The sequence below is a fragment of the Falco biarmicus genome, chromosome 1 (genome assembly GCF_023638135.1).
Source record: "Falco biarmicus isolate bFalBia1 chromosome 1, bFalBia1.pri, whole genome shotgun sequence".
Lineage (NCBI taxonomy): Eukaryota > Metazoa > Chordata > Aves > Falconiformes > Falconidae > Falco > Falco biarmicus.
The window spans coordinates 18,716,896-18,740,931 of NC_079288.1; the positions used below are offsets into that span (position 1 = coordinate 18,716,896).

The 24,036-nt window shown below is 52.7% G+C and overlaps 2 protein-coding genes and 1 long non-coding RNA gene across 5 annotated transcripts in view; 2 read left to right on the top strand and 1 right to left on the bottom strand.

Moving 5' to 3' along the window:
* The window catches only part of ZSWIM7 (zinc finger SWIM-type containing 7), a 22,580-nt gene extending 13,105 nt beyond the window's left edge, over positions 1-9,475 (top strand). Inside the window, exon 6 of the mRNA XM_056331560.1 lies at positions 7,040-9,475. Within this exon, the coding sequence (XP_056187535.1) occupies positions 7,040-7,123 (84 nt within the window). The 3' untranslated portion in view covers positions 7,124-9,475. The remainder of the gene's footprint in view (positions 1-7,039) is intronic.
* ADORA2B (adenosine A2b receptor) lies at positions 197-20,650 on the bottom strand. 3 transcript variants are annotated; one of them, XR_008820736.1, is made up of 3 exons: positions 19,941-20,648; positions 2,519-4,046; positions 197-1,863 (listed from the first exon to the last, which is right to left on the bottom strand). XR_008820736.1 is itself a non-coding variant. In XM_056331514.1 (2 exons), exons 1-2 carry the CDS (start codon positions 20,303-20,305, stop codon positions 3,353-3,355), a joined length of 1,059 nt encoding a protein of 352 aa, XP_056187489.1. In that variant the 5' UTR covers positions 20,306-20,650; the 3' UTR covers positions 197-3,352. The 3 variants fall into 3 exon arrangements, 1 of the variants encoding a protein (XP_056187489.1); XR_008820737.1 differs by having other exon boundaries at positions 197-1,265; positions 1,622-4,046; XM_056331514.1 differs by having other exon boundaries at positions 197-4,046; positions 19,941-20,650.
* Positions 9,483-16,232, top strand: LOC130146007 (uncharacterized). Its single transcript, XR_008820741.1, has 2 exons — positions 9,483-13,916; positions 14,001-16,232. It is a non-coding gene; the product is annotated as an uncharacterized LOC130146007 (long non-coding RNA).
* Positions 20,651-24,036: the final 3,386 nt, after the last annotated feature.

Consider the following 24,036-nt stretch of genomic DNA (forward strand, 5'->3'; position numbering starts at 1 on the left):
ACCTCGTGCTGGCAGGCAGGGAGGCCACATCAGACACCAGGGAAAGGAGACTGCAGCTCCCCCGTTCTGGGAACCGGCGCCTTCCAGCTCCATGACTCCCTGCCCGTGCTTGGGCTCCTCCGTGAGTACGGTGTGGCCTCGTGTGGTACACCGTGTGAACGCAACAGCGTGAGAAATAACGGGGCACAGGCTGAGCCAGGTTGTGTAGGTGGTAAATTAAGCATTCTGTATGTAAATAACAGTTACTGCAAATACAAAATCAGAGTAACATGAGGCAAACACATCCATCCTATGTACATCAGAGCAGTAAGGAGTGATAGCTGAACCCACTGCAGAAAGTTCCTCTGCCATTTTGACTTCACATTTTTATAGAAACCTTCAGAGCTTTTTTTTGAGGGGGGCGAGGGAGCATCCTATTTTTATTTTGCCTTGAAGTGTCTTTGGCTCAGATCCACGGAGGCACTTTATATGCCTAAAGGCCATGGTGACCCAGGCCATAGTTAATAATGGCCAACAACCCAGCGGCACAGACGTACTAAGGATGCACCACATCTGTCTACAGAAATTCTGGCTCACAAGAGGCGTATGAAAGGTAGCAGTCGTGGCTGCCGCGCTGCAGTGCAAGCTGTCACATACAAGCAAGTGTTCCAGGACCGGCTCTCTCATTGCAGCGCTGTGTGTTTCAGTCTGTTCGTGCTGTCCAGCCAGCAGGAGAGGAGCGATTACATTCTTTGTTGTAAGGATAAATGTGGCTTGCAACCACTTTGCAACACTGCCAGACCTGCAGGTGAAACCCTGCTTGTTTCCAGCCGTGATTAACAGAAGGAACTCGGCCAAAGATAATACAGAAGGGAAGAAATGAAAGGAGGAGAGAGTCAAACCCTGCCCAAATGGCAGGAGGTGGCTACATGTGTTAGCTGGACTATGACCAAGGCAGATGCAGCAAAGCTGAATGGGGCTGTTAAAGGAGAAACACTTGGGACAGGAACTTAACTATTCAGATTCTTCTTGGAAATGCCAGTATCCGAGACACTGAGCTGGAGCTAGATTTGGACATTGCATGAGCATGTACAAACCCATTCAGAGCTGCCTGGAGATTCACCCAGGGTTGGGGCTGGCTCTTAGGGCTGAGCTGCTGTGTTACACAGGGTACACACACAGGGTAGCGAAATCCATCACTCCAGGTGAACCGTCCTCTGCATGGTGGGCCCCAAGTCATAACTGCAGCTGCTGCCTGCAGGTCACGCTAGCCGGCACAGCAGGTGCTGCGGAAACAGGATTTCTTCAGATCAGCTTTTGGGCTGATTTTATACCATATTTATCATTATATATGCCAGAGAAATTAAACGCTTGGGGTCTTATATTACCCCCCTTTTAGTGCAGTGCAGTTAAAAAAATACAAAGCTGCTTCCTATATGATTCAAGTACAATTTATCAGGGACAAACTGCTCCAGGCATCACAGTCTGTCCACTGGACCTGTTCTTCAGGAACTGGCTGTGTTTAAACTTTCTTCCCTGCCCCCTTGCTCTGAAAGGCCTGCTGCTCCCCGTCTCCATCTCCCTGTGTGCGTTACCACTGAACCCCCTATTTAGCCCAAATCCTTGCACTCCAGCTTCTCACCGGTCCCGTGGTGATGCTGCTGGCACCGAGTGCTTCGGAGAGAGGTGGTACCGCTTCACCACGTAGGGACCTTCAGGCAAGACTCCTGTTTGTAAGAGGACCACAACGTGATGGCAGGTCTGAGCTAGTCAACAACAGCTGTGTCTGTACCACAGCCGGCTTTTGGGCACCAAGCAGGGAGGCTGTCGGGTGTTTTTTCTGGCCCACCTCCCTGTTCCTCTCGGTTGTGGAATGAAACTGCCCTGCAAAATAAAAGACACGCCAGAAACACTAGTTTGGTTACGGCAGTGCACGTCATGCAGTCTGGAGAAGCGGAGCTCGTACTTCAGAAATGAGTGCACAGTTCTAGTTTTGCATATCACAGTTATATATTAAATCAGGTGCAGTAATTACTGAGCTGTGGTTGCAGAGAATTATTAACTTGCAGTACAAATTAAGACTACTCTGCTGTTGAGTGAGCTTTGTACTTGGAACGGGCCAAGACTCCTGGCTAACTAACTGCAGAGGCCAGGCTAGGCAATCTGCGAAGTGAGCGTCTTCCTCAAGGAGCTTGGCCAAAACCAGGTAACAAGTCAAGACATTCCCGTTTCTCCAGAAAATTAGCTCCCTTCCAGTCTCTTTTGCTACCGATACAGGTCAGGATTTTAAAAAAAAACAAAACAAAACAAAACCAAAAACACACCATTAGAAAAAAAGCACTCACAGCTTCTGGGGGTTACTGGGCTACAGAGTAACCCCAACAAGGCCAAGTTTTAGGAATAAATGAGCTTTGCAGCATCCAGCTATCGCAGCTGAAGCCTGCACTTCTGGAAGCCCTGCAAGGCTGTCAGGTACTTGGACTTGGGAGCAAAAACCTAATTGTAGAGATCGTGTCACCAAGGCAGTGGTTGCACTAACCTGAGCGACGCTGGATCAGACTCGCTGAGACCATTAGAGCACTTCTGCCTTCTGCATTTTGATAGCTGGAAACAGAAAGCAAACCTGAAGCGCTGGTCTGCACAATCCTGTAGACCAAAGTGATCTAAAGGCAATAAAAACGCTGTTCTAAAACTTTAGTCAGCTCTTTCCTAAAATGTTTCTTTTTCAGTAAGTAGGGCTTCCATACTGGGGCCAAAAATAGCTGGCCATTTCTGCTGTTTTCCCATCAACGTGGTCCCGCCCCTCAGAGCCTGGAACGCAGATTCAGTTTCACACCAGCAACTGGGCTAAGTAAGACTTTTTTCCCATCAGAGAATACTAGCTGCATCAAACAATTGATGGAATAATTAGGGTATTACCAAAGTGCTGTCAAGTATGGACTGAAAGAACAACTCAAAAACAGACACAAAATTATTACTCCTAAATGAATCCAAAGATTAAAAAATAATAATAATTAAAATAAAGATCCTAGGATTTGACATGAGCAGCACGATTAGGGAAACACCCCAGCAGGTGGGTCTTCCACAGTCAGTGTCTGACCTGGAAAGGAAACACAATACAGTCACCAGCACTCACGCAACCTGGGTTTACAGCCGAGGGTGAGCTGCGCTCAGTCTCCCCTGTCAGGTTATTCCTCTAGGAGGCACTATGTTAATTACAAAAATAATTAAAAAAAAAAAAATACAGCTGCATAACTGCATAGTGGTCATCTCTGAGCACTCCTCTAGGAGTTAGCTGTGACTGTTCATGTAGGCACAGGGAAGGGTAGTGTCAGGGACAGGCTGCACAATCCTCGGAGCAGGACATGCAAAGTCATATGGTCACAGAGGCTACCGGAGAGTTGATGTTGGTGACAGTCAGGTGCTGGTTGTTGTCAGTGGCGCACTTGGGGAAGTCATCTGTCTTACAGAGGAGCTTGGAAATGATCTTGCGGAAGGTGTAGCGGAAGTCCCTGATCCTGTAGGCATAGATGATGGGGTTGATGACAGAGTTGGCATGGGAGAGGATGATGGCCACATACATCACCCACTCAGGCTTGGATTTGGCAAACTCCTCATGGAAGTGAGTGATGCAGTTCAAGATATGCAGGGGCAGCCAACAGAAGGCAAAAAGTCCTACAATGATGGCCAGAGACTTGGCTGCGTGGACCTCCTTCTGCAGCGTGGTCCTGGAGTTGCCCATCAGTTCGATCTGATGCAACTGTTTGCAGGCGACCATGAATATCTTAATGTAGATTCCCAGCATGATAACAAGTGGAAGCAGCACGCAGCCAAAGAAGTTGAAGTACACCATGTAGCTCATCGTTACCACATTCTCAAAGAGGCATGAGATGAAGCAGCCATGGTGTTCTGTCCCGGTGTCAGCCCCTGTCTCATTGGTGGCATTGGGACAACCGCTCATAGCTTTATTCCAGCCCATAAGTGGAGTCAATCCAATTCCAAAGGACAGGAGCCACAGCACAGCGATGAGTCCTCTTGCCCGCTTGCCAGTCACCAAACTATTATACCTACAGCATCAAGAACAAAACCAAGATAAAGCCGTTACATAAATGAGCACTCGTTACTTTCCTGCGGTTAAAGTTGTCAGCGTTGTGGCAAATGCCACAAAAGGCCCACCCACCCCCCTGAGGAACCTGTGCTCATGGAGGGCTGAAAAATCTCACCTGTCCTCAGTGCCTCTGCAAAGTGATTTGGGGAGGTGACTCAGTTGCTATTCCTGAGAAATGCCAAGCACTGCCCCTGCCCGCAGACATCCTTCAATAGCAGGTAAGGACTTGGAGTCTTAAAAAAGCCTTTATCATTGCATGAGCCTAAACCACCAACTACAAGAGTGTGAGAAGAGGAGGAAGACTCACTCTGTAACCACCAGCTTACTCTCTTGCTCTAAGCATCCACTACCAGGCACGCTGGGGCACGCTACCGGGCTACGTGAACTTCTGGGTTAACCAATTACAGCTGGGACAATGTTGGCTCTCCGTTCTACACAGTAATAGGTAGCTAAAGACTTAACGAGCATCACCACACACTCACAGCCTTTATAGCACAGCCCACTTGCTGCAGCTTGGGCTGCTCTTAAGCCTGCAGCAGTACTGGCTTTCAGTGGAGACTGCAGGGGTCCTGTAACGCGATGTCTCTTCCTGTGCTACCCCATACACTAAGGTGGGCAGTACACATCCTTGTGGAAACCAGGGATCCTACTAGTTTCCCCAGCAGTGCAGTTCCTGGCTTCTGTGTGCCAGACTGCAGCCCACGCAAGCTTCTGATTTTTCTGAGCCAGCATCTGAAAGCAACGGCTACTGATGGATTGCTTAGGGCAGTTACAAGTTAGGGTTTGTGTCTCCAGAGTCTCACATCCAGGTGTGGAGGTGGGAGCCAGGGACACCAGGCTCTTCTCCCTGATGTGATATCCCTGCTGCGCGCATCCTCCAACAACAGTGCTGATGTGGGCAGCTCCACCTAGCTCCCACCACCTAGGGCTGGGGTTGTTGGCCTCTGTGTGTGACGTGTCGGTTCTGTAGGAGACACACCGTTGAGGGGCCCTGAGGTCACACATGGACTCAGACCTGCAGCTTCTGAAGCTGTCGGTGGGGTTAAACCATACAGCCGTGCGTAACTGCTGCTGTCAGACAACGCCTGTGCGCTGCTCACCCACCACAGCTTGTAAAGATCCAGCTTTTTAAAGAAATGCATGCCTTGTACAACTGCTGCTCTCATGTGCACTACAGAGAAGCTCTGCTGTGGCCCAGGGACCAGCTGTTGCAGTGCTGAGGGGTGCAAAGCCATGCGCTGCCCCACGCCTTTCCTAACCCCACAGACTGGGTGCCCCTCCAGCCCCTAGATGCTGAGAGACACAAAAACGGAGCTGGAACCTAAAGCAGCAAAAGTCAAGCTGCTTTGGGTGCAACCAGCATAGATGCCAACATCAAAGCATCAGTCGGATCGCTCTTGGAGATATGGAGAACCTGCGACTGCCAGAAAGACAACATGAGAAACCCATTACTGTCCTCTCCACAGCCAGTTAGCGTCTGCTGGCCGACACACTTGTCCCCCCCTTCCCACACCCTTCTCTCATTGCTTGTTTACTCTGGCTTGGCTACCCTGCTCCTCCTTTCCTAAGAACGTTTGTTCTGATTTTCTTCCGGCCCGTGAGGCAGGGGAGGGTTTTATTCCCACAGAACCGCAGCTGTGCCTATGAATCACACTGCGGTCACCTCCGTGCGAGCCGTGTGTCCCTCTCCTCCTGCAAGCTACAAAGACAGGAGGGTAAAGTGTGGGGGGGTGTCTGCTGGTGTGAACCAGGAGGCTCAGAGAGGCCAAGGGGGAACCCTCAGCTCCTCCTGCGCAGCCGCTGCAAGCAGGGCTTGCTTCGGGCACGGCCAGGCTGGTGCAGGGCAGTGGCCACGTTTCGGTGCTGCGGAACTGCAAACACGCTCCACGAGGCAGTAGGTGTCTAAAGGGCAGGTCCTGCCACTGAAGGGTTTCTCCTGCACTTTTCTCTCGTTATTACTAAGTCTCGCTGCTTCAGAAGATGAGAAGTTATCAGACAGGGCATCAGTGAGGCCAAGCCCATTGCTTTCAAGACCCTGTGTTCAGTTTTCAGGAGCCAGAGCTGGTCTGGGGTTGTGCAGCCTGAAAATGTTAAGATTTGATTCAGAGCAGGTTCCCAGAAATCCCATCTCTTGGCAAAGTTGGAGTCTTGAGCTACAACGTTGGCCAAGCTCAGTCAGTGCTGTAGGAGCACCAAGAGCTGCTGCTGCCCCACAGCTCTGCACGTGGGGAGAGGAAACCGTGGCTTCTTGGCTCGTGCTATTCACGCTTAGTTGATCGTTTCAGTTGCTCCTCTGCAGCCTTGGTCATGTCACAGCCCAAAAGCTACTGTAGTGAGACTGGAAAATGCAAAGGGGGCCGTTGTTCAGAAGCGGAAACTGAAGGGGTCAAGAGTTTTCTGTGCCTGAATCAGGCTGCACACAGGAAATAAGGAAAACCCGCCGCGGCTCAGCGTGCCGTGCCTCAGCCAGCGTTCACAGTGCTGCTCCGGGCTGGTGGCACTCGATGCTGCCTCTTGCTGAAAACATGTGACTCCAAATAAGGCTTTTTCCATCTGCTCATCTCCTGAACTCACCTGCAAAGATAAGGCTTGGCTTGAAGGTTTACAAAACCAGTTAAGAAGTCACTTAATTTTCCAGTGGCTGCAATGGTGGATATTTATTTTAGCGTTGCTCGCTCTTCCCCAGTGCACCTGGCAATGCTGCAGCCAGGATCACGTTTGAGTACGATCTGCAAGAAGGTGATAGCAAAATGTGCTGTGCTCCGGGTCTGCAAGAGCCAGAGCTGAGCAGTGGAGAGGGCTGCCAGCCTGTCAGCACCGGGAGGAGATGGCATTCGCTGAAGTGGAGATAGTTCTTCACACAGAGCAACGGCACTCCTTCCATTAGCTCTTTATTTTCGCAGGGTCGCATTGCAAATTCCTCCCAACATTTCTCCATTCAATCCGCTGCAGGTAACGATGATGACGGTGGTGGTCGCTGATGATGGTCGCTGCTGTGACTACAGAGAAAGGTCTGTGCAAACACCTGGTCGCTGAGCTACCAGCCGGAGGTGGCCAAGGTGAAATTGGGAATAGCTTGATGTTCTAAAATTGTTAACTAATTACCTCATTATTGCCACTTATTTGGTGAGACACTGTATTGCCCTTAAGCGAACAGAATTTAAGCACGCGCTTAAAAATAAAGAAATGCATGACTGCCACTGGATCAAGGTATGAAGAGTCTTGCTAGCGAGCAGCTGCAGCAGCCAGGTTTGCAGCACCAGCGACAGAGCAACCCCCGCCATAAACCACCCCCAGCAAACGCACGCAGGGGCAGCGAGGCAGCTGAGCTGGGACGCGGCTTTTTCCTAAGCACTACAAAACGTGATCAGACAGTGAGGAACCGACAGATTTTCACAGCTCTGAATGTTCCAGCAAACCCCTCCTTCATTCTCTTTTAGGCTTAATATTATTAGGCAAAAAACTATTAAAGTAAATTTACTCACCTAAGTCTGCTCAATTAATGTATAACAAATATTGAATCTCCTCTGTATTTCTGTCCAGAAGCATCAAATGTTGCTTTAATGTAAATAACAGCTGAATATTTTAAAATGATTTATTGAGATTAAATAACCTGGCAATGCATTAGTTCTTTTTACACTGCCAGGCAAAGACTTTTTACTGGCATAATCATCAAGCAGCTAATTACCTCAGCTCCCACCCAGTGCCCCACAGTGGACACGCTGCGGAAGCCCTGACGCCATCCCCACTGCGCTGCCGTCAAGGAGCAATTCAGGCTTCTGTTTCTCTGACATATATAACTATACATTTGCACCAGTGCCACAGCCACACAGCCCACCTTGCTGTAGGTCAAATACTTGAAAGAAACCTCAGCTGCTTTTACAATACGGCTCTGACACAGCGGTGTTACCGGGCGCACGCGCCAGGCTGCCGGGGCCAGACCTGCTGTGGCATCACCAAAACAGGTCAGCGGCAAAGGCTCCAGCCAGGGCACAGCCCAGCTCTGCCTGGCCACTGGGCCATGGACCGGGCAACCACTCTGCCACTGAGGCTGCAGGAGATGTCCCCCGAGCTGGCCCTTGGACTGGAGGTGGTGCCCTTCGCCCAGCAGACATCACTGTTGCCTGTGGCCCCTCCAGTGGTGGCTCAGCAAGGTCCACAGCTTTTCTGGAAAAGCATCACGGCAACCACCAAAGCCCACTAGGACAGGGCGCGGGAAGGCACGCTGCCTTCTCCAGGCACTGTGCCTCTGCTTGGTAAGATGGTCAGGGTTGGGGGGTTTTCCCACCAGGTCTCGTTGCATTTCTACTGCTATTTCTAGAGCCAGACGCCAGCCAGGACACCCAGGCGGGCATCGCTAAGCGCAGCTGGAGCAGAGCAGGACGCGCTGCCAGCCTGCAGCCAGCCCAGCCTCTCCCAAACAGGAGCTTGGCTCCCGAGTGGCAGGAACTGACTCATGTCCTGCACGTAGCTGGCATCGCCCCACCAACCCTGCAGTCACCCCGTGGAGATCCCCCAAGCAGAGGCACGGCTGCCCCGGAGCTCCCGTCAGAGGAGTGCGCAGCAGCAGCCAAGGTGTAACCCAGCCTTTGGGGCCATCGGACTCGGGGCAGAGAACAGCCACAGTCCAGAGGAACCAGCCTGGAAGGGGAGTGTTATCCCTACGTTATTGATCTCAGAGAGCAGGAATGGGGGAGAATCCCCCACCGTCCCCCAGCAGCCCAGAAGGATGAACAGATCAAAACACGGCGGTGCCAGACACCTGCACCCCTGGCACTTGGCAGAGCCCGATGGTGGCCCTGGCTATGATGCTGACCTGGGCCCTGGCTGATAAGTTACTGAGTAAATAAACCCAAGGTTAGCAAGGAGCAGAGCCAGCAGCAAGGAGTTTGTTTTGCTGAACGTCTGAGGTGCATTGCTGAACGAAAGGGTGATCTGCAAGCTGAAGAACCACGTCAGCACTTGCCACCATGTGCTCATCAGCACTGCGGGGCAAGGGCTACCACATCGGGCAGTGTTTGACCACGTGGCCCTTGTCCTGCCCAGGAACAGGCAGGTGGGAGAGGACCCCTTTGACTGTCCCCTGCAGCGTGGCACAGCTCCCTTACATCGGTTCCCCATGGCAGCCCCGTTCCCAAAGTCTTCCCCAACCTCCCTGCTACTGGGCCGCTACTGAGGACACAAAAACGACCTCCACCACCTCTGGCGCATCTGAATACCTGCAGCCGGTACACGGCCAGCAGCGGATCCTGGCTCCTCAGACCGCAGCAATGGATGTTCCCCTGCCCAGGCACTAGCGCTGTCCCCTGGCCTCACTGGGTGCCCAGTCAAACCCCTGAGGCTGGCTGAGATGCTGCTTCTAGCAACAAAAGAAGTTTGGAGAAATCCACCCACATCGCTCAGGCATCACCTCGCCAGCAGCTCTCAAAAGGGCACAGGGCTGCCAGGTGGGTTCAAACGCTTCTCTTGTGTACGTAACACAACGCTGAAGTCACAGCATTAACTTTTCCAGCAGGAAAATTTTCCTCACATAACGGAGCCTCCCAGGCTTGCTTAGTCCAAGCATTTGAACAGGGATGTCTCCTCAGCCTTAACTGGGAAGAGCCGGGAGGGTCCCAAATCTTGTCCTGGCATCTTCAGCGTCCCTGGGATGGTGTAGGGGAGCGCTTTGAATCAGGCAGTGCTCTAAACCTGCGCACGCTGGGTGGTCAGCTGCACTCCGCACCGGCCCCTTGCTGGCAGCACAGTGCGGACAGACAGACGTGTGTGTGTCACAGGGCGGCAGCAGCAGCACAGACAGACGTGTGCCCATCACACAGCAGCAGGGCAGCACCAGCAGCACAGACAGATGTGTGCCCATCACACAGCAGCAGGGCAGCACCAGCAGCACAGACAGATGTGTGCCCATCACACAGCAGCAGGGCAGCACCAGCAGCACAGACAGATGTGTGCCCATCACACAGCAGCAGGGCAGCACCAGCAGCACAGACAGATGTGTGCCCATCACACAGCAGCAGGGCAGCACCAGCAGCACAGACAGACGTGTGCCCATCACACAGCAGCAGGGCAGCAGCAGTGACACCGGTCCCCATGCCCCAGCCAGAGGGGAGGGTGCTGCACTGCCCAGCGCAGGGACTTTGGGCCAGTTCTCCTGCTGCCGAGCCCCAGTGCAGGATCAGCCTTCAACAAGCAATTTCAGTGCTTCAACTCCAAACTCCGGTATCTTGTGCTGAGGCTGGATTCAATGGGATGAGTGGGGACAGGCAGGCGTGACGGCTGTGCGAGTGATGCTGCGTCCAGCTTGGGTGCTCCCTGCGCTCCCACTGCCCAGAGGTGCGCAGGGCCCCAGGGGCCTCCCCACTGCTCTCCCCATCCTGCCCCATGCCCAGGCTGCCGGATGCAGGGAGGTGAGCAGATGGAGACTTTGCTGAACTCAAGACTACGCAGGTGCTCTGATACAAACAAGCAGTGATAATTTATATGTTTCTATTTTAAGTGTGAAGGAAAATACACAGACACCTCCATTCACAAGAGGAGAGAGCCGTTTGGCTGCCAAGCATTGTATCCTTGTCATCTACTTGCAGCTGTACTCTGCATCTTGCTCTTTTTTTTTTTTCCTTTGAGCTATAACAGCATGAAATAAGCAGCATTGCTGCTGTTCTGTTTGCTCCTTGCACAGCCATGGAACAGAGATCACATACCAGCTGAAACATCCTGGCAGTACATTTTAAATGAATCATAAAATTGCACCTTAGAGAGTAGGGGGGTGAAGAAAAAGCTGTGCTTTCTGACCAGGAAGGAGTTGGCGGTGGGAGCGAGAATCTGGTTAGTGGCTACAGGATCAGCCGCGGAAGCAGGACATCTGCGTCTGCCCATGTCCAGTTGCAGACAAATCACTTCCTCCCGCATCTGTCCCTATTGTGCGCGGGGACAGCGCAGCGGCCCCGCTCGCACTCCCAGCCTTCCGCTGGATGGGCTCCTGCTAGCACGCCAGCACCCGCCGCCCAGGTGAGCACACGGGGTTTAGCTGGAGGGGCAGGAGGCATCGCTCAGCGACATCCATTTCTGACCACTCCCGCTGCCTGCTGCTTTCCTGGAAAACCTGTGTGGCTGCAGCGGCTCAGCCCCTGCGCACCCTCACTCCAGGAGATGGAGACAGCCCTGATCGTGCCAAAAGACGCTGGCTCACGGCCGTCCTGCACTCGTCAGGAGAAGCTGAACATGAGGAAGCGAGTGCTCGCAGGGCGACAGCCCTCGCCAGCTCCCAGCACCCAGGGCACGCACCCACGCGGCAGCACCCCGAGGAGCCCCCCCACGCCGGGCAAGTGGCCCTGCTGTTGTGCAACCCTGGGTAAGGACATGTAGATGAGAACACCCAGCCCTCGCCTCGAGACACGGAGCCAGGCTCAAGCCTTGTCTTTAGAAGCCGGGGTGCTCAGGGAACCCAGCCTTGCCGTGGCTCCCACCCTCACGGGGTATGGAGGAACAGCCGCCCGCGCACCTCCCAGTGCCGTTAGGTTGCCGTTCCTGCTTGAGGCACCTAACCAGCAAGGTCCTGGGCTGCAATGCTTCATTTTTAGATTTGCAGGCTCACTAAAAGGCATTTAAAGACTGGGAAGCTTTAACTTTCTCCAGGGCTCGCCTTGTTTGTGTTATATGGCATTTTCAGTCTTAGCCTGAAATACAAGCTAGAAGATTTTGAATTAATAAGAGAAGAAGACAAGCCCACCGTGTGATGAGAAGCTGTCAGGGGCTGAGGCTGCTCCAGATGTGCCATACTGTGTATTTTCATGCTGGGAAGCAATTCCACCTGGGAGCAGAGTGACAGAGATGTGAAGCAGAGAAAGGCAGGCAGAGCAGCACGGAGACTAGGGTGAAGCAGTCCTGGCTGAAGATGAGCCCGCGGGTGGACATTGCCCACCTGCTGCTCCCAAAGTAAGGCCGGGATGGGGATGTAGCTTGGGCTATCAAGTGCCTGCAGGTTTAAAACCCTCTCGGTAAGATACACATACCCATGTGCTTATCCCTCCTGAGAACTCCTCCTTCCCCGGGGTGGAGGCAGAGCAGCTGGGAGAGCACGGGCTGCCCACCACAGCCCCCAGCTCCCGCCTCACCCTGCTCCATCCCTGCACACCCCTCCACACGGGCTGGCACCGCAGCCCTGCCGCTGCCAGCACAGCACCGGGGAACGGCTGAAGGGCACCACGTTTGCAGGACCAGGAATGTGGGAAGGAGAAATGCAGGAGAGCAGGGTTTTGGCCCAAAGCACCCTGGGAACAGCACACGTTTTGGTGATGTGGAGGATTAAGATGGGGAATGCAGGTCAGGCTGCTGCGAGGTGGGGAGCAGTGGGAGGGGGCCGCAGGGCTGGGCACATATTGAACACCAGCAACACCTGTGATGCAGATGTGTGAGTATTTTTCTCACAGGCACGCTTTCGCAGCAGTCAGGCAAGAATTTGCATTCGCTACCCTGGTTTCTGTCCGTAGAAGCCGGCCCCAGCCAGCTCTCGCCCCTGATGGGGTGAGAAAAGGTGAGTGGAAACTCAGCGCAGGCACGCAGGGCAGGAGCAGGGCGCAGGGCGGGCTGTGGTCTCGCTGGGCAGCCCCACGCTGCTGCGAGCAGGCCTGGTGCTGGGGGGCTGCCAGGGGTGCGCAGAGCCCCCGGGGCACAGGAAGGAAATGAGCTCAGCGCCCTGCACGCCAGCTCTCACACAGCTCTCACACTCCAACAACCGGCGACATCAAAACATCAGCAGCCGCCTCAAGACGCCCGTGTGCGGGCGGGCAGCCACGTGCGATAGCAGCCCTCCATGCTCCACAGGGTGCTTCTGGGCCCCGGAGCAGGGAGGCCTGGCTGTCCTGCCCCAGACCGGGGGCTGAGAGGAGCCTGCAGCCCCGCTGGGCTCCGAAGCCCAATGTTACCTGCCTCAGGGTGCTGGCAGATGAGAATTTTTGTCATTCCAAACCTTCCAGAGCAGTCAGGCCTGAGCTGTGCAGCACGGGGCGGCCGGGTTCAAGGGGGTTGGCAGAGGTGAGATAGGAGCCATGGTGCACAGAGCTCCCTGGGCGGGATCCTGTCTATAGCACAGCGGTGACCACTACCCCTCCCAGGCACGCGGTGCCTTGCTCACTCAGATAACAGATACGGGTGGGGAGGTGGCAGATCTCTGCCTGGTCACTAATTCTGTGACAAAACGGGTGCTAAAGCCCTTCCCAAAGGCCCCAAAGTGCTGGCCGCTCCACCCACCAGCCCCAGCAAGTTGCTACTCATCTGCCTTCCCTGCCGAGCCCTGACCGGCCTTCCCAAGGGCTGGTAGATCCTGCGTGGTCAACACGGAGCTGAGCCCAGCACCACTTTGCCCACCTGAGCCTTGTCCAAGCACGCTCCGGCAGCTCGAGGAGCCCATCCTGTCCTCGCCTCCCTGCCTTCATGCGGCCAGGTTCCAACCAGCTGGTGACACAGCCCCCAGCCCCCACGTGCCAGCTGTGCCACAGCAGCACGACAGGCAACTCTCACAGAAGAAACTGACAGGTCTGAGCCCGAGGGAGGGAGGATACGGCCAACGGCTGCCCCCACAGCACCGCGCTCCCGGAAACCTGGCAGCGGGGTTTGGGTGGGAGGGAGGGTGTGAATGCCAGGGTGCAGGGTGATGGGCGCTGATGCACAGTGCATCATGAAGGGGGTGAGGCAGAGTCCCAGCCATGGTGACACCACTCTGCCTGCATAGCTGCTCCGCAGAGACTGTGCTCTGTCCCTTGTCTCCAGCAGGTCCAGCAGCTCTGGCTGTGGTGCTCAGTGACACGGCGGTGCTACACGGCACCGAACGGTGAGTGTAAGGGCATGGGCACACACCCACTGATGTACTCACAGGTTATTTGTGGCTCACGCCCAGGCCTGATGTCATCCATAGGATTAGGAGATAATCCGCTCTTTGGCACGTTCCCTGAGCCAGTCGCTGGACTTCGCAAAGCTGTCAGAGCCGGTGGGGAGGGGAGAGGACTGACACATCTGTAGGCACAGCTGGCATCACTGATTCCTGGCATCTTGTGGATCAAACACAGTAACAGGAGCCCCAACAGCCCCTGTGCAGTGACTGGCCGGTGCAGCCAAGGGCCAGGGCTGAACACTCCAAAAATCCTCAGTTCTGCGGTGTGTGCTCATTGCTATCACAAACGGCAAATTCATGAAATCCCCAAGATCAAGCTCCTCAATTAACAAAGCAAAAACATTTAACTGCAAAATAAAAGTTTGCTGTCAAAATATTTTGGTGTAATACATTTTTTGCAGAAAGATCAAAAGGTCTTCTGGAGCAAAATTCTGCCAGATTTCAAAAGCTGTTTGTTGGGGTTTTTTTCATCTAAAAATTAACCTGTATTTTTTACAAATTGAGCTGGTCAAAACTGAAAAAAACTCCTGAATGCAAAGCTGTAAGTTCTGGCTCAGCCCAGAGATCAGTGCCCTCAGCTGACAGCCTGGAAATGAGCTTTTCGGCTGCTGCTCCCTGACATCCCTGCTCTCCCCCAGCTTCTGCAGGAGCTGTGTCAGGGCAAAGGTCTCAAAGACAATTCCCTTGCCTTCCTGTCAGGGTTTTTCCTTTTTGGAATGGAAGTGACCCCCGAGGTGGGGGAAAAGTATAAACATTTGGGATGCTCATTTTAAGGAAACCAGGCTGCTCACAACTCAAAATAGCTGTGATTTCCCCCCTCCGGTTTGTGGCTCTAAGGGCACATGCAATGATTCCTGATTTTTATTGTGTCCAGGGTCAGCTGCATCTGAAGGCTGGAGGGAGCAGCAGCACTGCGAGACCCCCAGCCAGGCCAGCGGGTGCTGCCAGCCCCTGGCTGCAGCACAACCCCTCCCCAGTTCTGCCTGAGTTGAGCTCAACTGACAAACTTCTGTAAAGACGTGACACCTCCGTTGCTCAAGCGAACATGCCAGCCCTCCTGCCCACAGCACGTTTGCCAGGCTGGTTGCACATCAAGTTTATTACTCAATGATAAATTTGGCCAGGCACAGCTGTCTGACAGACGGGGAGGCAGAGCATCCACTGCTCTGGAATAACCGTGCCTCCCATGCTGCTTGGGTCTCAGGATCAGGCCCCGCACGTGTGAGCTGCATATGAACTGCAGAATGTGCCTGGGAGTTCAGTTGAAGGGCAACACAAGGATTTCCCCTCAAAAAGGAAATGAAGCAAGGGCAGAAAAAGAGTAGCTGCAATTCTGCGTGACGATGATGGCACACAGAAAATGGCAGCTGAAGACCAAGGCTCTGAAGAGGACTTTCTCTCCTCCCCAGGAGCTCCAGGCCTCCCACCCACCATAAATACCCACCAGTTTGCTTTGCTGAGGAACAAGCTGGCAGCTGAAAGGAATCCAGGAACAATTCTTTGCTGGGGAACACAGAGGGAACCCCCTCCTCTGCAGCAGCAGGGCACAGCAAGGGCAGGCAGCCATAAAGCACCAGCCAACCCACCTCTGGAAGGGACCCTGCACAGCTAAAAGGATCAGAAAAGAGCAGCAACAATCCAAATGGGGTTTTTCCCCATGAGGACAGCAGAAAGGAGCTGGACTGTTGCCTTCATCATGTCAAAGATAAGAGGGGCAGCAGCTCAGGGGGGAGACTGTCCGCGCGAGAAGCAGAACAGTGCAGCACCGTTAACAGATGGTGAACCCAGCGTGGATGCTCTGGCTGCAGCGGGGCAACGAGGTGCAGAAAGGGAGGCCCTGTTCCAGTCCATGGCAAAGCTGCCCGGGAACAACAGTCCTGTACTTTCTGCTAGATAAAATTGAAGACAGAAGAGAACTAACCCCAGGGAGGAAGAACAAGCACCAGATCAGCTCAAATCGCAGGGAGCTGGGGCTAATTTTCCCTCTGCAGGGTTCAGCGGGGGTGTTTGCCAGGTAGGCAGCAGCAGGACAGCGATCACTGTCCTGCAGGAAATTACCAGCCAGACAAGGGCACACAGAGCGTCATGTTGTACAGCGTTTCATTCTCCTTTTGCTCTCTAAAAACAGATACTCTCCTCCCTCCCTAATTCCTGACACATTTGTTCTAGGCATCTATCTGTACCTACAATTATTAGCCACGCCAAAGGATTTTGGTTAATGCAAATAAAAGGGAAAGATTTTATTCCACCTACAAATTGTCTTTGGCTCGCAGCTATGGGACTGTGGGGTGAAATCCAGCTCTGGAGAGAGCCAGAGAGTGAAAGCCTAGCACTGCTCTTACGCCAAACACTCTGCAGGCTGGATTTACTGCTGCTGAAAGATGCTCAGTTGCCTGGCTTTGATACTTTGCTTGGAGGAAGCACTGTGGGGGAGCGAGCTTTCGGGGGGGTCAGGTTGGCAGGCAAGAGCAGGGATGGTGCCATGTACTGGGGTGGCACAGGGATGGACAGCAGCGCTGGGAGCCAGGAGGGGCGCAGAAAGTGAGGCAGGGTTACAGCGTGTCTGAAGACAAGAAGCTGCGTCCTGGTGCATTGGCCAGGGGAGAAAGGGCCCCGGAAGGGCTTAGAGCTGCAGCTGCACAAAGTGGGCAGTGTGGGTGAGGGCTTCTCCACAAACAGTAAAATTGTCAAAAATAAACAAAATAAGAGTTTCAAGGGACAGAAAGAATTCATGGCTTCAGGTCAAATTCAGCATATATTTTTAGCCAGAAGAGGGAGGGTTCTAAACCACCATTTTTAAATGTTGGAAGATTTTTGTTCTGCAGTTGTCTAGATGAGAATTTGTTAATTCCTTCACAGTGAAGATGCCTCCATTTCAAAAAGCAGCACAGCAACAACAGAAGGGTTAAGCGACTCCAGCAAAAATCTGCCAGGTTGGTCAGAATCACTTTGTTTCACTGAAACCTCCAAACATCACTGTTTCAGTTTGACTGAAACAATTTTCCTCTTCCCCATGGGAGTTTTTGCTTCAGCCACAGAACTGAAAAATTCATTATTAGCCTGGCTGTAATGCAAACTTCTCCTGCGCACACCCAGCCTGCAGGGCTGCCCAGCCTCTCAGTGTGCTTAAATAGTCCTGAAAGAGTACTCAGTACTGTGGCATAGTTCTCAATGTCCCTGCAGAGGTTTCCATAAGGAACTGGTGGTGCACTGGGTAAGACAGGGACACTGTCTGCCCTGCAACAACCGCGTTACTTATTGTAATCGCTAGATAGGCCTGGGTACAAATCATTTTAAGAGTTTAATACTTCGTGGCCTGTTAATGGCCTCTGCACTGGTTTCCAGAACGAGTGCTTTAGTGAGAAAAACTTTTCCCAAGGTCTCCGTTCCTACAAACCGATGACCAGCTTTCCCTCTCTGCAGCACAAACCTCCTTCCAGAAACAGCATGTGCATCTACCTGGAGTGGGTGGCTGGACAAGTCCCTCCCGTGCTCGGTGCCAGCAGTGCTGTGGAGCATCTTGGGAATAACAATGCTGACAAGACAGCTCTAAGAGAGCCTTGGTTGGAAAACCCTAGTGCAGTAGAGCAGTGCTTTGCCAGCACAGTTTTATAACCTCCTCTGTCCCTAAATCTCCTGTTGCCGAAGCAATGACCTGTCTGTTGCCCTCCACTCCTCGCAGTGAGAACCCCCCGTCCTTTTAAAGGAATTTTACTTACTGGACACCTCTGAGAGCAATAAAATGGGCCTCAGTGCCAAGTCAAGTTAAATCCAAACTTCACACTTCAGACCAGCCTAGGATGGGGCTCCTTGATCTCTTCTTACAGCTGAAGGGGTTGTATGTGTCCAGCTAGAAAATGCTTATAGGAATAAAGATGTTTGTGCAAATGGAATAAAAGATTTGGCCTAAGACGGGGTGAAAAATCAATGCCAGAGAAGGATCCTGAACAAGGCAAAACTGCCCTGGGATTTCATCCGACACAAGTGAATGAAATGACCTCACGGAGAATTGAGCAAACCTGCTAGTGACCAAGACTGTGAAAATCAAAACAAAAGGGGAAAAAAAGAAAAAGAGAGAGAGTGGAAGAAATACCTGCTATTTTGTCAGTTGGCACCGACACCACTTCCCTTCTGCAAACGCTCCGATCGGAGCATTTCTGATCTGCCCCTCTTGCCTCAGAGTCCAGCAGAGTACAAACCAATCTCACAAGATTCAATTTCCTCAGCCAAATGCTGCAAAAAGCACTCGTGGTACAAAGGAAAAGAGTTATAACCACGCTTAACAGCTTGCTTGCGGTGGGTGGTGTGATTAAACTGCAACTGAAGAAATCTGACCTGCTTCCGTCACTGCTGCTGTGCCGCTAGCCCCCATCCCGAGAAAGCCCCAAACTAACGAATGGAAGAGGCACCAAAGCATTATTCGAAGCCGATGCGCACCTCCACCTCCAGGCAGGTGGCTGGGAAGGTAAGCGGGCAGTGTTGGAGATGCTGGCAGTGATCTGAGCTGCTCTGCCCTGCTCCCTCCTGTGTGGATGAGTGCTGCCGATCTGCTCTTGCTTACTCCACACTCTGCGGAATTTCCATGCACCTTGCTCCGATGACACATGCAGCCACTCAGCGTACATACATGCATTTCCACTACTAGTTTTTATCATCTGCCTGACTAACTAATATTTGCCTAGTGTATGGGAGTTCCCTGATGCAAGGTACCAGAACAGGGTGAAGAGGTATTTTTTTAAAGTTATTTTAGAGTGAATTCATTGTCATTGCAAGGGAGATACCAGAGAGGAGCAGAATCTAGGAAAGCCGCAGCTTACACAGTTCAGCTGAGGTTCCTACACCAAACCTGCCCTTCCCATAGCCTCCACTCCTCACCAGCTGGGCTCCATCGATGCCTTATTCTCAGGGAGGGACAACAGAGACATGAAGGAGACTGAGACTAATGGACTCAGGTCATTTGTAATGCAAAGCTGGGGCTTTGGTGCACTTAACCTTAAGGAAGCTGCTGCACCAACTCACTGGTAAAATGCCCGTAAATTATATTCAGTAGTTTTCCCTATTATATTGCAACATCCCATGAATCAGAAGGAAACCAATTTATGTCTTTGATACTGCACTTGGATGAAAGTCTAAACCATAATATTCTGAAATCTGACATATGAATCCTGTCTCCTTCCCTCTTCTCCTTTCACAGTGTATGCACACAGCTGACATCTCCTGACATTTACTGATCTATGCACTCTCTCATGGTAAGCACTCAGAATTAAAAGGTACGGAAGCAAAAACCAAAATGTGGTTTCAGCATTTGTAGAGGCAACAAATTGCGCTTTCAGTCCATTGATTATAGCCCTCTAAAAACCGGAAGACAGCCTAGTTAGAGTCTAGTCCTAACTGAAAATGCAAAGTACCGTCAAAGTCATATTAAGATCTATTTAACATGACTTTCAGCCTTTCTGAAAGTATTGTGATCTGAACTGAGGAAGAGACAAGAACTCTTACAGAAAAGCCTGCAAAACTACTTCTCCAGTAGGCTGGGAAATAAGAGAAAGAGTAGTTGCTCCTATGCTTAATTACTTGGGAGATGCCCAGACACCACAATAACGGGGGCTCTATAAATACCTACATAGATTAGCTACAAGTATCCCAAGCTCTCTACTACATCACTGCACAGCCCGCCCCTGCCCCGAGAAGCCACTGTCCCACTGTCCCTCCCAAGACAAACATCCTCCAGAAGCTGAGCTCCCAGGTGTGTTTTGAGGAAAGAGGCAGGTTACTGAAAACCTGATCCTGGTCCTGCAGCAAGCGAGTCAAAATCTCTGTTATTTTCATCATCACTTACGAGCAGCAAATCTTTTAGGGCAATGCCAGAGACCACAAGTTCCCGCACACGCACACTAAGACAAGGAAGGTCACAGCCTGCGCTGTCAGGGGACGTGGCTACCTGCATCCGCTTCAGCCTCTTACCTCAGTGGGATCTTAATAGCCAGGTACCGGTCGATGGCCACCGCCAGCAAGCTGAAAATGGAGCTTTGGGTCAGCACCAGCACGAAGCAGGCGAAGAAGAGGCAGCTGTGAAAATCCACGTGGAATCCGATACTGATGGTGATGGCGAAAGGGATGGCGAGCAAACCCACCGCAATATCAGCCACTGCCAGGGACACCAGGAAATAATTGGTTGCGTTCTTCAAAGTGCTGTTGATGGCCACAGCCCAGCAGACCAGGACGTTGCCCGCGATAGACAGCACAGCGATGATCAGCTCCAGCACGATGTAGGTCGTTTTCATAGTGTCCATGGCGAGAGCCCAGGGCGTGGAACTCGACCCGTTCATGAGAAAAAGGTACTTTCCACCGGGCGCCCGCCCGCAGGTACCAACAGGCCACGGGGCAGCGCTTCCCGGCGAGAAACACCCATGTCCGGGCTCACCGCCGCCTGCTGCCGGGGCGTGGGGGGCCGGAGGGGCGCGGCGAGCCCCGGGCCGTGGCCCCCCGCTCCGCCCGGCCCTCGGGGGGCATCCGCGGGGCCCCGCTCACCGCCCGCCCGCCGCGGGGCCCGGCCGCTGCGCCCGCCGCGGGGCCATCCGCCACGGGAGGGGACGGGACGGGACGGGACGGGACGGGAGGGGCCGGGCCGGGCCGGGCCCGCCGCCGATCCGACCGGGGATGCTCCGCCGCCGCCGCCCGCCCGCTCCCCGCGGAAAAGCCGCTGCCGGCCGCGGCGGGGCTATTTCTGCACATGGGGCGAGCGGGGCGGGGAGTGCGCGGCGCCCAGCCCACTGGCCGAGAGCCGCCCCGGCCCCGCACCCCCGGTGCCCCGGCGACTACCTGGCCCCAGCTCCCCGCACCGCCCGGCCCCCGCATCCCCCGGTGCCCCGCGATCCCGGCAATCCGCACTGCCCGGTCCCCGCACGCCCCGGTGCTCCGCCGCCCCCACGCCCCGGCTTCCCACACCGTCCTGCCCCCGCACCCCCGGTGCCCGTGACCCCCCGGACCCGGCTCCCCGCACCCGCACCTCCCGGTGCTCCGCGACCTCCCAGCCCAGCCCCGGCTTCCCACACCGTCCTGCCCCACCCCCTCCGGTGCCCCGCGGCCCCTCACACCATCCTGCCCCCACATCCCCCCCCCCCCCCCCAGCCCTGGTTCCCCACACTGTCCTGCCCCCAAGCCCAGCACCCCCCACCGCCCGGCCCCAGCTCCCCCTGGGCACAGTGGCCCGGTGGCCAGGCTGGGCACTGGCCACGGATGTTTTTGGGGTGGGGGATGTTTTTGGGGTGGGGGGCTGCAGCGCACCAAGGGCCACTTTGCCAAACGAGGAGTGAAAAGTTCCCCCAAGGTTTCGGCCCACGCTCTCCCCAGCATGATGAGGGCACAGATGTGGCTACAGCCAGTTGGGACACAGCAGCAGTGTTGCCACATGGAGAAAAACCCCACAAGCAGCGCACTGACCAAAATCAAGAGATTTCACAAAAATCCTGACAGCGCTCAGTCTATGGACAGCTGTCACACAACGTGACATTTCCTGATTTAAGAAAATGGCAAAATACCACAGATTAGGACATGCTATTACTCACAGGGCTACAGCAATTCAAGTTTAGGTCTAAGAAGTCTGGAAAAAATTAAAACCTGATGCAAAGAACCAAAGGAAGGAGTTGTCTGCACTACTGGAACTTAAAGCCAACAAACAATATGAAGATAAATGCGATTTAGTAACTACTTACCTTTTCATCATAGCTTTCATGCTTTATATTGTGTTCACCATGAAAACACCACCAGATCAGAGGTTGAACTTCACACCAGGTTTGTAGCATCCATCAGTACTACATAATCCAGGACAGAAACTAGAAAAAAAATCCAAACGATTAAGCAAAATAAACTTTCCTGTAGCAAACAGCAAGTAAAAGAAAGTGGCTTTTTTAAAAAACAAAGTTGGAAATGAAATCCTGTGGAAAGGAGAGCTTTCTGGGGATCCAAAGTTGAAGCAGAACAAAAACACATGAGAAAAAGATGATCAAAATTATTCCTATGGACACGGTGTAAATGGAAACACTGATTGACTAACAATGCTTGGGATCAGACAGATACGAAGGGCAACTCCAGATTTACACTCAGTGAAGCCATCTTTTTCAAGTTGGACACGTCAGGAGCAGAATGCTTAAGGATGACTAGGATGCCGAAGGAAAGCCGTGCCCCTGGTACATTTTGTTCAAGAGGGACATGCAGCAAAGTTCCCTTTGCTCCTTTTAGACAAGGGATCTGCACTCCCGGAGTATCGCTGCCCCTCGCTCTCCCACCTAACACCTTTGCACTCTGTATCCTCCAAGCACTTTGCTGGCACAAAGAAAGGATGGATTCTCATGATGGCACTAACAGGCAAGCGCATAACTCCTGGGATTCAAACCTTGGTGTCCACCCGGGACTGCACCGAAAGGAACAACTGAGTTTTGAGGAAAACTCAAGCCCCTCCCCCCCCCCATCAGGCTGCTCCATCTTTCTCAGTGCTGGCTGGATCCTGAACTTGCCTACACTGGTTTGGTTTATTTATTATTTTGGGATGAGCATTAGCTTCCCTCGTGCAGAGCCTGTTATAATCATGTAAACGATGGTAAACTATCATGGAAAAGCACTTTTCCCCCCAAAGCAATGGATTTACATCAGGGTTTTTACATACATTGTTTTCCTAGTTCTAAAACATGTGCCAGCAGAAGCCTTCTGCTGCTTTATAGCACTTCTACGAAACCAGAATTAACTTTTAGCAGTGGATACATTTTATTAGAAACGGATCTGCTTTTGTGATCATGGGAGTACTTTTTATAGGCTGAACCAAGGGAAACTGTGGTTTATCAAGTCAGACATGGACAGAGAAACCATTATTTCAGATTCTGATGAATAGGTTGTTCTGGGCATGGTCTCTCTGTGAGACAGGTAGTAAGGCACTGCGAATATTATGGATTTCGCATTACACAGAGATTCATGGCTCTCCAAAGCAGCAAAGCCTTTGCCAAGGTCCAGTGGTTTATTCTGGCGTTAACTGATGCAACTGAACTTATCCCGAATACAATTTAGCTGCAAGTGGAGCCAAGGACAAGTGTGCTCAGCTCTGTTGTAGCAAACGTGGTTACATCCTGCTAGCAGCAAGAGTAGGATGAGCCCATTCTTAGCCAGAGATACCAACTGTGCCCTCCAGCTGCATTCTTTGCACCTCATTTTAAAACATATGGCATCATACACCCTACCATTAAATACCAACTGAATGTGCTGGCCTTGTAAAGTAATCATCTGAGCAGGCATTGTGAAACTCTGCAGTTCTTGGCCCTCTGAGGATGATTAATCCGTAGGTGATAATGTGCATATTTATATACTGGAGTCTGTAAAGGAGCAAGGAAGTCACACGATTAGGAAAGTAAATATAGCCCAAAGCTTGCAGCTTGTGGAATCCATTCAAGAACCGGAACGTAATAGTAACATGGCAACAGGTCACTGGAGCACCGTTGGATGCTACCATGTCAGAGACAAATGAATCACCATTACTATTATTTTCCTGAATTCTATTTTGCTCTTGAGATTTGCCTCTTAACACTCACGTAGGAAACAGCCCCAGCCCCAATCTGCTTCTTTCAAGTGTAAGAGCTAATCTGGCTCTTTTGTTCAGAGGGAAACTGATTTAAACAGATCCCACGTTATGAATGGCGGTGCAGTGGGAGACAGGATCAGCACCCTGGTGGGGCCATAGCTCGTGTCTCTGTGGTTTGGCAGAAGCCCACCAACCTCGTACGTGCTGTTCCTTCTGTCGCTGCAGTCCCCGGGGAGCAGAGCTGCCGCTTTGGAGGCTGTGCGTTTCCTGCAGCCCTCTGTGATCTCTTTTATGTGAGGCCTCTGTGCAGTCTCAGGCTTCGCTGAGGACTTTCCTAGCAATCTCTACCTTGACACCTTCAGCACTCTTGGCCCAGACACAAAGAACTAGTGAGGAGCCCCACTAACACACATCTCTCCATACACACCCAACAGGCCCAGACAGCGCGCAGGGGCAAGTCTATCAACACGAAGAAAAGCTGCCGAGTCAATG

Excerpts from the sequence above, each read along its gene's own strand:
- ADORA2B (XM_056331514.1), bottom strand. The coding sequence starts at position 20,305 with ATGAACGGGTCGAGTTCCACGCCCTGGGCTCTCGCCATGGACACTATG. Across the intron at positions 4,047-19,940 it reads GCTATTAAGATCCCACTGAG|GTATAATAGTTTGGTGACTG; the intron begins GTAAGAGGCTGA and ends TTGATGCTGTAG.